This window comes from Colletes gigas, unplaced genomic scaffold (assembly GCF_013123115.1).
Source record: "Colletes gigas isolate AHSC1104 unplaced genomic scaffold, ASM1312311v1 Colletes_gigas_Sc00004, whole genome shotgun sequence".
In the NCBI taxonomy this organism is placed as follows: Eukaryota; Metazoa; Arthropoda; class Insecta; order Hymenoptera; family Colletidae; genus Colletes; species Colletes gigas.
Window position 1 is genome coordinate 2097507 of NW_025106633.1, and position 12260 is coordinate 2109766.

The 12260-nt window shown below is 40.8% G+C and overlaps 1 protein-coding gene across 7 annotated transcripts in view; it reads left to right on the forward strand.

Moving 5' to 3' along the window:
• The window catches only part of LOC122405291 (poly(rC)-binding protein 3), a 136978-nt gene that overhangs the window by 75556 nt on the left and 49162 nt on the right, over window positions 1-12260 (forward strand). For all 7 annotated transcript variants that reach the window (XM_043409933.1, XM_043409932.1, XM_043409936.1 and 4 more), the window contains one exon: window positions 7048-7303. In XM_043409933.1, coding sequence (XP_043265868.1) covers window positions 7048-7303 — 256 coding nt within the window. The remainder of the gene's footprint in view (window positions 1-7047; window positions 7304-12260) is intronic.

A 12260-nucleotide genomic window follows, 5' to 3' on the forward strand; every position in this document is an offset into this window, starting at 1 on the left:
CCGCATCGTGGTGCCGCGAACAACGTGCGACCTACGTAGATACGAAAATAATGGTGCTTGGCTATCTTATCGTTGGCACTCGGTACCAGTGGCAGTGAGAGCAGTGTTTTCGTTGCCGCGTGTATCTCGCATTATAATCTCTCGTATTTCGTCGCCGTGACGCCCGTCCGTTGGCTGCGTATTATTTAACCAGACACGGAATACAAAACCCAAGCAGCGAGGAAGATAGGAAGCTAGTGCTGGCAAATCGAACGATCGGTTCTTTTCCCCCCTACTCCGGATATTAACGAAAGAGGGAGAGAAAAGATACAGAGGGAGATGTATATAGAGAATGAATGCCTGTGCGAGCGTGCAAGAGAGACGGGACATTCTAGTCCCGTGATTAGTTTTCTCTCGCGTCTGTACCGCTTCTGGTCGTCGACTTGTATCTACGTACCTTTTTACGTACATACATATACCACCGCGTGCTACTGCCCTCCGAACAATGCTGCTTTTCGCTCCACGCTTTTGATCCCGAAAGCGAACGATGCAACCAAATACAAGTACGCGCACGCTTTTAATTGTGCTCCTCCCGTAAAGAAACGCTCTCGCTGCGTACATTTTACGTTGCATCTCGATCGTTTTCTCGATACAGTTCCAATTTACCCGTCGTGTAATTGTTTACCTCCTAATTTACACCAGTCTCGAGGCAACGTTCGAAACGATATCGTGATTTGCTGCTGTTAATTCGCACACGACGCGCGATAACGTGGTAAAATCGTTCGAAAAGGATAATACAAATTTCACGGATCGCATAAAACGGAATCATAACAAGCTGTTTCCGGATTACGGTTTATCATCTAAATTGATAGTGCATGAATCGCCGGTTAAGCGAAATAACTATCGCGCCCTGAAACTCGTTGGCCGTTGCATTTATGGAAAAGCCGGTTTGTCCGTTATATAAAGAAGCCCGGTTGTGTTTGTGGTGCGAATGGACTGTCGGTGAAAGAGAAAATTTTGCGCGAATTCACGCATACAAGGCGCTTCTAGGCACTCTTTGTTTTGACGACGGCAGATGTATTCGAATTAGCATTTCGGACTATTGGAATATTTTATACGTATTCGAATATTATTATTTAAGAAACTATTCGGATATTTGCATTTAGAATACTACACCCTGTCAGCAATTGATTTTATTCACGCATAAAGGTTCGATAAGGAACCCCAACCGTGGTTCTAATTACACAACGTATTAGTAATTGCTTCAACGTGTTCGAGCATCCCTCGTGCAGTCCCGTTTAACGTTCGTAAACTGCACGGTCGTTTCGAACGGACGCCGTAGCTCACATAACAAGGGTGAAATGCACAGATTGACAAATCGTAGCGATCTTGCACACCGGATCGCGCGAATTATGGATGGATCGTGATTGCTCGAATTAGTCGCGGCGGGTCGTCCGTTAATATTACGCAATGTCTGGTACAACGACCCGCGTTACGTTCGGGGAAAAAACGATGCTTTTATGACGAACGGGAAACGACGTAAGGATCGCAAACTATCGGTTCGACGGTTAAACGATTGGACCATTGCCGTCGTTAAGTTCCACACACGCAGAACGCAGGTATAACGGAACGCAGATTGCACTAAATTCCACAGTCCAATTGCATTGCGGACAGCAGCAGAGCGAAACGGTCACAGTCGCCAGTATAGACGTGTGGTCGATTAGAAAGACAGGCAAGGCTAAATATAGCACATTTGCGTTAACAGAGATTTTCAATTTGAAATTTAGATATTCCCTGATGCGGTGTACAAATAATTAGCGACGCTCTGAATTATTCGTGGAACAGGAACCAACGAAAGTTGGACGGTGCGCATTTACATTAACTATAAGTCTGGTATATACTTGCGTATTCCTGTGTCCCAGTTCGTTCATTTAAATTGAAAATTATATAAATATTAAAACGCAGTGATCTTCGTACGGAACGTAGTACGAACATTATTTATAGAAAAAGGTATACAAGCGTCAGTAATTACGAGTCAATTAGAATTTTTACTTTTAATTTTTACAAGGTTATAACGTGTAAAATTTACTTAAGCACTGTCCAAGGTTTCAAGATTGTCATTGATAAACAACTCGTTTAATTGGTGCATACGTTATAGCATTATCATTCTCCTTAACGTGGTCGTACACTGTTATTGACGAGCGATTATGATCAAAGCACATCTGCTTCCTGATGTACGATCACGCTGTCACGATCCCACGTCCGCGCGTCGATATACGTGGTCACAATCCAACGAACAATACGCGTTTTCGATTCATGTTGCCGCGTTTATTATCAAGGTACGAGCGCCAGTGCCATCTGTGCACCGCACGCAAATGCTCGTTCATGGCGCGTCGAAAAAGTATCACGCGCTTCGATACATCGTACTGCGATATTCGGCGTCTGTTCGACATGACGTTCACCGTATTCTCGTAGCGCGGAACATTTTTTACGATCGCGAGAAAAGCCTCTTTATCGGCGAAACGTCAAACTTGCTGTATCGTTTCCGTTCAGAATCGACCTTGCGTATACGTTACGGTTTTAAAATCAACTTGACGGATAATACATCGTTACGGTTCAAAATCGACGTTCCAGAAGACTTTTTCGGCCGAACGCGATAACTGTACGAAACTGGAGCGTGGGTCAATATTAAGCGGTTGCATTGCGTACAGCAATATCGTGTAATACGTTCGGTGCATTGTTACTCGAAAATCCAACGACCGTTAAAAATTCAGATATTGTCCGATCGATATATCGGAAAAGGTCTGATCGAGATAACACCTCTGTTTGATAATGCGGCATGTAGAGCATGCGACCAGTGGCTTTGTCGAAACAAAGTGTCTCTCTCGCTATGTGTGTGACACACGCAGCCAGACGTGCAAGCTGAAAGCGCCGTTCGTAACGGACAGAGCAAGAAACCCGTCTGGCGCACTTTTAACAGAGGTGGGGGGCATTGAGAAAGGGGCGTAGCAACCAACGTGAGAACCCCTTTCTGTTTTCTACGGCGAATAGAACACAGTTTACACGGTATACAAAGTGGTACTTGGAAAACAAAACGGATTATCGTCTTCATAGGCTATTATTAATATTTTTAATTATTTTTATTTTGTCTTTGTTCCAGTAGTAATTTGAAAAATAATTATGAACCTATTCTTAACTTGGACACGCTATACAGTTACTCGGTTACTTACTTATTTATGGTTTCGTTACAAAGTAGAAAATGTGCGTAATCCCTGGCATTAATGATAAAAAAAATTCCATTTCCCTATCAGGTTACGTTATTTTCTTGAATCCATAACAATGTACGTCGAATCGAGTGATCATTACGTGGATAATCTTCTTGTGCTCGCGGTAGTTAAGGAAATAATTAAGGGCATACATTTAGATGAGCGTGCAATACAAAAGTAGAAGCTCGATAATTGCAAGGAGGCAGAAAATTCTTCCAAGTATCGAGACTCGACCGATGATCGGAATAACCAATTCAATTGGGAGGCCGCGCTTACACAGCATATCTCCATTACGTATGGTCGCTCCACCTCGAACTTGATTCGTTACCAAGCAACCATCTCCTCCACTCCTGAACACAATGCAACGAACGAGGCTCGCATTTAATCATGTATCGAGATTCTACTGTATTAGAGGGGTACTGCACACATATACATGGAACTTTTCGCGCTCGATTCAATTGGTAATCTCGTGCGTCGTAATTAACATGCAAATGGTTAAAATCCTGTTCGACAAAAATTTATTTTCACCGCTCAATAAAGTGTTGTCAGTTTTCTAGATAAAAACAAGTGGTAAAGTTTTTGTATGCGAAAACGTCACTAACACGTGTTTGAGTGCGTGCACGTGACACCGGACGATCAGCTGACCCGTGATTTAAATTGCGCGAGCCGGAAGTGACGTCATTGAACTTTAGCTGTTTATTTTTCGAAAACTTCAGATTGTAAAATGATAATTTTCTGATCTCTTTATAGAGTCCCTTTCGAAACACCCCGTGTAACTAGACCGAGCCAAAACCTTATCTGTGCAAAGGAATTGTTTCGAGAGCTAAAGGTCGAGCGTCGTATTTTTAAATGAATTTTATCGTCCCCTGGTAAATAAAGGCAATCGTGCGATAGTCGAGATAACGACGAATCGGACTGTGAACCTTATACTCGGGATTCGAATACATAATTGCATCCGTTGCATGAAAGTAAAATAAGCAACGGTGTACGAGCTCGGTGTCCCCTCCGAGAGGCACTTGGTCGCACTTTTATGTATTTATCGCCTGACCTGAAAACTACGCGCGAAGCCATAGCCCAGAAGCATTATACTTAGTTTTCCTGGAACGGCTAGCACTTCGTAACCGTGAATCCCTTTACCCGTGTTTTATCGTTGGAACGTTCGCGTGCGCACCTCGTAACATTCTAATTCAATGGCAAACGGCTCGTAGGAAACCCTTCTACGCACTATCGCTCATAAATTCTGAAACTTTTCACCCGACTCCCATTTTCTCATGCCCTTCTCGGTACTCGACGCTCGGGTGATTTTTTTCGGGAAAAAATGCGATTTAAAATTATTCCTTTCAGTGTCCCGATGTTGCACTAGGAAGTACCTAACAGTTTCTTAGTTTCTTGTCTTCTGTAGATTTGACGCGGACGTCTCTGGCGACTCATGGTCGGCCAAGCGTACGTTATAACGTTTCCGCGTAAAGTCTTTGTCGAACTTATTTTTCCGTTTTCCCGCTACACCGTTTAATTCCCGTGACGGTTTCTTTGTGATAGAAAGTTCCATTTAAGTGGCTTCTATACGCGTGCCCGTAATGAGGAAGCGGTTCGTTAGATGCAACAAAGGAACAGAGGGCCGTTGGTACCACGTGCGCGTTTCAAAATAGTGTCAATCCGAAACGGAATTTTCTTTGTACGCGTGGAAAATAGAAATACATCCGGGCACTGGGCGTATGAATTATGCGAGCCAACGGGAACCTGCATTCTGTTCCTGGAACTCTTGCGCCAGGGATGGGCAAAAAGTATTTCAAAAAGTCGTCTAAATCTGGCTTTATGATTTTCTTTGACAAGCTTATAAATGATCATTAATTAATTAATGTACCTAGCTTTAGTATAACAGTTGTGTAGGCAAAAATTTATTAGTAAATTAAAGAAGTTTTGAAACTGTAATATTTGTAAACATTCGATCTATGCATATTTAATATTTTAGATGCATTTCAATTACAAAGTCATTTAGAGCTTAATTCTGATGATGGTACAGTACTTTTGACGGTAATGTTCTTGATGCAGTTGCGATTCTAGTCTACTTTACGACTCGCGCGTGTTGATTTTCGTCGGAAATAGAATTTATACGTTGCTAGAAGCCGGAGAAAATTACTAACGCTCCTTTGTCTCGAATTTTCCGCATTAGAAATTATTGTTTCCTCGAAATTGACGTTTATTTTCTGTTTACAGTGGAATATAATACTAGAACAGAATGTTTTTTAGCGAAAATTCATGACGACATGAGATAAAATAATTTTTAAAAATGTCAAAGCTGAATTAAAGCATCAGAAATGTATAAGATATTACCTAAATGACCCTGCAAATAAATTAATACTTTCAGTCAAGCATTGTGTTTCACTTGCTCGTGTGTATTATTAAATTGGCCATTAAAAGCAATTGGGAACATATTTTAACTCCAAAGCGAAACGCCGCTTCTTTTTGCGAAACTCGATGCGTTTCGTTTCGTTTTTAGAGTTAATGTATGTTTTTAATTGCTTTCACCTACCAATTCTATATACCATACGAATTATCATTCGAGCAAAACAACTGTTAAGACGAATCAAAATGTTCGACTCGAGTTATTGATCGGAAAGTGCATTTAATCATAAATTATATTCGAGTTAATTACTACGGTGTAATTTTCTTGGCTGAAATTAATCATGTCTTGTTTTTAGTTGGCGAAATTTGTCGACAATTTTAATAAGTTTCCCGTTTCCGGTCGTTGATCATGGAAAATACTAACGTCTCAATTATTCAAATACTACAGAGTCCCTTTCATCCATCACGTGGAAAATTCATTATCTTGATGGATTTTATAATCATGCGTATGACGAAGATTAATGGCGAAACGATACAAAATAATCAATACACATATCGCGGAGATGAAAAGTTCCACAGAAATATAACACACTTTGAATAACAAAAATTCTTTAATTAACCTTTAATACGAGACAAAATAATATAATTTTTTGGAAAACATTCTTGGAAAATATTTTGAGTTACAAGACCAAAAGAAGACGTAACTTTGATCAAATCTGTACTTTTAATTGCAACGAACTATTGGAATCTACCATATGAGGTTTTGACTTCTAAAATGGCTGAGTACACTTTTTGTGGCATTATGATGTAACCATGAAAAAGAAACGCAAATTCAATGATAAGTAATATTTACTGTCGCTAAATGTTGATATATACTCTATATACTGAAGGTTAAGGTCGTAAATTCGTTTTCTTATCAACTACGACGTGGTGGTATAAAAAGTGTACTGTGCCGTTTAAAAACTTTGAAGTCGTTACATCTTCATAAATATGTAATACGCGAGACTAAACACAACAAATCGTATAGCCGCCAGAAAACGGAGAAAAAGTGCCCGTTTTCTGATGCTTAAGACACTGGAAAAGTTTTCTCGTCCAACTGCGTTCACTTTAATCGTTCGATTCGTTTCTATTATCGGTTGTGGGCGTAGGCGCCATCCTGGGGGTGGGACGTTGCAATGACAATAATCTTTAGGGGGGCGTTGACATACTAGATCGAATGCAGTTATTAAAGCGCTTTAAAAGAATCACATTTTTTTTTATTATTGGGATTGGTCAAAAAAATATTTTATAGAAGGGCGAGTAGGCCGGAAATGGTTGGGAAACGCTGATTGGTATCATCCTGCGACAAAAGTTTTCCACGTAGCGCGTAACGCGAAATAATGAGCGGCTATTACAGCATGTCTGACGTCGGCATTCCGTGGATCGTTTCATAATCCATCGAATATTCTGATTGCAGTGCAAGGACTGAGCATACCTGGGAGCGTTTGAGAAGCACGTCCCCCGAGACCCCTCCAACCAAAATCACTCGCCTAACCTCTCCCCTGTCCTCCTTATCCTCCTCCACACCCTTTCCCCCCGCAAATCTCGAGAAGAAGACCTCCCATCGCAATCACAGAATCCGTGAATTCGTTATGGACGGTATGGATGCAAAACCAACCCTAAACGATGACCCGTCGGTCACCCTAACCATCCGCTTGATCATGCAGGGCAAGGTAAGTCGTACAATAGATTTGGCGGTCGTGTTTATCGATTAACCGTTGGGTTACCCGGTTCGTTAACCGACGTGGCCCTTCGAGAACCACCTGTTAATAATTTTGTAAACCGAAGAGCCTCGAATATGCTCTCAACGTTTCTTGCAATTTGAGATACGAGACTCTGGGGTCCACTGATAATGGGCTGAACCGGGCTTCGCCTCCCTTTGATTTTAACCAGGATCGAGGTCACTCGTCGAATTGTTGTATACTCGAATATTCGTACGCTGTAGTGATTCAAATTAATTGGACAGTTAGTCCAGAATCAACCCTCGATTGCTTCACAGAGGGTGTAGAATATCTTGTACATTTTTTAATTCAGATTAATCTACCGTAGGCAGACTTTTAAAAATAATAAAGGTTCGAATCGATGCGTTTAACTAAAAAATACAGGATAGAGGAAACTACTGTGCATTAGAGTCTCGTCCATTTGATGTGTTTTTTTTTTTTTAAATTAAATTCTTAGTAGATTAAAAACATAGGAACAATTTGGCACCGCGGACACGTTCATTGGTACATGGCCTAAACGTACCATTTTTCTCTTTCAAACAGAGAAATACCTTTGGCAGCAGTTTTTCCGATTCTATTATTAAATATTGCGTAAGAATACATCACAATTTATTTTCAACGCGGATTCATCGACTTCGATGAAATTTTTTTAATAAACTCTTGCTTCTGAAATAATTCAGCAGTTGGTTGGGACATGAATTACGTTTTGGAAAGTATTTTACAACGTTAATGAAGTTGCTTTCTCGAAGGAAGTGAAAAGTGTGGCTGCAGCAAGAAAACATTCATTATGTTGTCAGTTTTAAGTTTTCGTATGCATGCATGATAGATTACCGATCGACATCGTGCATATGGTTAATGCAATTGTAAATGGTAGCAATTTAAAAAAAATTACATTGAACCCGTGACCTCGAGCGCAGGAACTGGTTTATCCCATCTGAGCCATGTTGTTCGGTTCGATGTCAGAGATTGATATTCATGGTACATATTCCTACGTATATTATCTTAATTACTTATATCTCTAGAGTTGTTGAATTATTACATCTTATATTTTACACGTAGCAACCGGGAATCTAGAACTAACCTACTCTCCCGCAGATGTAGGTTAAAATTGGAGGTTGATACGTTAGTTCGAACATTTAAATTTTATTCTACGGTGCAGTCTTTGTCTACCTTTTATCGAGGTAAACTTGACCCATTCTGTTAATTGTGAGCCGAGGTATGCCACTCTACGAGTCGAAGCTTAACTGAATCAATTGTCCAACAATTACGTAAGAATACGCGGTGCTCGTGGATACGATCATTCGACGCAATTCCGTTTAGCAAGGAAGACAAATTGCAAATATAAATCAGGAGACGTTATTGCACAACGTTGCACGAAAACACGGTATATATCATTTAGACCCACGTTGGAAGCATTGCATCCAATGATGGCGTTATTTCTAAGCCTGAAACTTGTTTGTTTCTCGGTAAATAGAATTGTAAATGAAATACGTTTATTATTTTTCCATCGACCGAATATCTGAAATAATTTTGTTCGAATAAAATGTTGCCCAACTCCGACGAAGGTCGTTTCGAAAAATTAGAGAATTCGAGGAATCCGCTCGAGCGCGTAGCGCCGATTATTTTCGGAAGGTAATCCAAGTCCGACGAAAATACCACCCTTTCGCGCGATTCGAAAATAAAAAACGCGACTGTCGATGGCATCGGGACGTGGACGGTGTCGTCTTGGCTCGCGTACCCGGTGCAAATTCGAGCGTCGTTCGTCGATCTACTACTCTCTTGCCTTCTGACAGTTTATTGTGGTATGTTTACGAGCCACGTTTCGTTGCATTCCGCATCCCGTCCACGTTTTCACGCGCTAACGGGGCACGGTGCACCCGGAAGACGTTCACTTTCGCGCGGAACAATACTCAGAACTACATTCTGGGTTAAAATTAACCCTTTACGATTCAAGAATTTTTTAACCACTTCCTCGACCGGTCTCTGTCCTGCTAAAATAAAATTCTAATACGATCTCGTACACCTCACAATTTAAAAAAAAAGTTCGTTTTGATTTAAAAGCAATAACAAAAATGTATTTAAAAATTTGTGCCCTGAATTTTATGTTAACCCTTTTGATAGCCCCTCTCATCGCCCATTTTTGGTTAATTTTACCCAAATGAAAATGTTGAACTGTAAATGAAATTCGGTGGCCCAAGAAACTCCTTCAACCCATCCCGTTTTTAACGTGGCGGTTTTTTAGAATTTTTTGGAATTCGTGCCACTTTGTAGCGGTTCTGCACGCGCTGGTTATACTCGCAATAAAAGCACCCCGGTTGGATGCAAACGGGAATCCCCGTTCGTCCTGTTCTTTTTTCTTGTTCTCGCATATAATATCGCAAGTTTAGTAGCGCGCGTGCTGCTCGAAAAGCAAATATGAACGATAAGAGTATAGAGCAGCGGTTGTCAAACCAGTCGATTGCTACAATTAATTAACTTGTTTATGTTAATACGCAGTGCCAGAAAAGAAAATTTAACGAAACTTTGTATTATTTACAGCCACTGCTGTTGTCACATCAGAGTAATATAATCATATGTCAGAGCCACGTGGACGATACGATGCAATAGAATTGGAGTTGAGAATTATTCCTAGTTCGAAGTTTGATTCGACCGAACTATAAGGGTTAAGTATCCGGTATAGTGGTTTCTGTATTCCCCAAGGTTGGCAACCGCTGGTTGTAGAGGGTTCGAACGGGATTGTTAGGGGAGTTTATATTCGCATCCGTGTTCTCTCCGTGGTTCTGTTGGGAAACAGGAATACAAGGAACACGGTACGAAAGAGCGAACTCGTGTCGAAAATAAAATGAAATCACGAACCACGAGCATCTTCTTGGCACGCGCGCTAACCGATTTATTGTTGACTCGGGTCATGGATGCGCGGTGCAAGCGATATTCGCGCCCAGAGAAAAAGAAGAAAGGAAATCGAGGGAACTTTTATTGCTCCGTTTCTGATTTCGAGCCTCGCGAGTCGATGACTTCGGTAAACTGCGCGTGAAAGTGCTCGGGTACTTAACAGTTTCGCAACCGATGATGTTGTACTACTTTTTATTGATCGTAAACTATTTAATAGATCGGCAACACGGACCGAAATTCGTTCATTTTCAACTTATACCTCCAACGAGTCCCTACCAAAGATAATTTAATTTTCAATTTTCCGTTTCAATCTAAACGTAAGAATTTGAAAACCTTCGTATTTTTTCGTACTCTGAATAATTAACAAAATATTGATCCGTTCGTACCGCCACGCGAATAACAAACTTCTGCGCGTGATATGAAAACAAAAATTGTTGGAATAGGGTGTCAAAACGCATTCTTCGGTCGGATGAATCCTCGCCATAATACCGAATCCAGAGTAAAAAGAGATAACAGGTGAATAAACAGCAAAATCTGTGAAAAATATTGCAGATTCTTGATAATTCCAATTTATTTATTATCAACTGCTAAATTTATTTAAAGGTTTAGCTTAAATCATTCAAGTAAGATCTCTTTAAAAAAAAAAATTCTCACGTTATGAGCTTTACTGAAAAAATAGATTATTTGAATATCGCGGATAGTAAATTAAATATGGAAGTGCCTACCAGTCGGGAATTAATAATTTGAGTTCGGAATAATCTTCAGCATCAATAAGAAAAGTAATAATCCATACAGTCTCTTCAGTTCCCTACAGATAAATGCATTACCATTCAAAGGTCTTGGATCATCCCATTACCAACGATTAAATTTCTTTTTCGCGACATAAGATCAGGGCTGTATTACGACTGAAATAGAATACGTACTATTTTATGTATATCGTATATAGAATGGCATTTTAGTTTAAAAATAGTTTACTCAGAAATAAATACACTCTGACCTGGATACTACCCGATGCAGAAATATTGGAAATATTATTTTAGTTAACGTACGGCATTGTGAAAGCAAATAAAATAGTGTTTCGAATGTCGCTATGGAAACAGAATCTATTTTAACGTTGTTTGCACCGGGATTACAATGTTTCGTTTCATCTGCTCGTGCAGATTAAAAATAAAATATTTTGCTTGTCCACACTTTAAAAGCGTAAATCGAAATGGAATATTTTTCTCATTGTTTCATTAGTCGAATAAAACTGGTTCAACGATCGTTTGAGAAATACTCTCGTGTTTTTACATTTGCAAAGCTATAATATGCAAATGCAAAGGTGTGGAAAGACACCTTTTGGTCGAAATAGAAACGCATAAAACCGCGGTAGAAATGATGTAATGGATCTAATTGTCTAAGACGTGTTCTGTATGCTAATTAAACATATTCGTCGTGTATCGTTCGTAGAAAATTGTGCCGAACTCTTGACAGTGGCACATTGTGTTCCGCGAAAAGATGTTCGGGCAGGGACGCGCGGCTCGTTCGACGTCTACACGGGACGATTAATTGCTAAGACGGCGGGCATTAATTACTCGTGCTACGACCACGCCGTGGGCCTGCGCGACAATTAATTACGGATCTAGGCGAAGCCTAGGTCGCGTCTCGAGACACACGAACGTGCCGCGCGGAACGACCGAACCAGCGAGAACTTCGACACCGTAATAGATCGTAATGGATCGTGAAATCGGCGGAATACCGTCGGCAACTACTGTTTCCGTCCGATCCGGACGATGTTTGCCAAACGGCGCGCTCCGTTCCGACGACACTTGGGGCAGAAACGACTCGGTCGCGGGTATTGCGAAATCCCCCAACGATGCATTGTGATTTATCCATCGGCGAAAAAATAGAAATAGATGAAGGAGGATCGGCGAAGGGTGGGAAGTTCAAATTCTTGGCAGTGCGTCAGATTCTCGGCAGATCGCGCGTTGCTCGATCCCCGTTAGGCTGCTGGTGATCTCCACTCTTCTTATTGCAC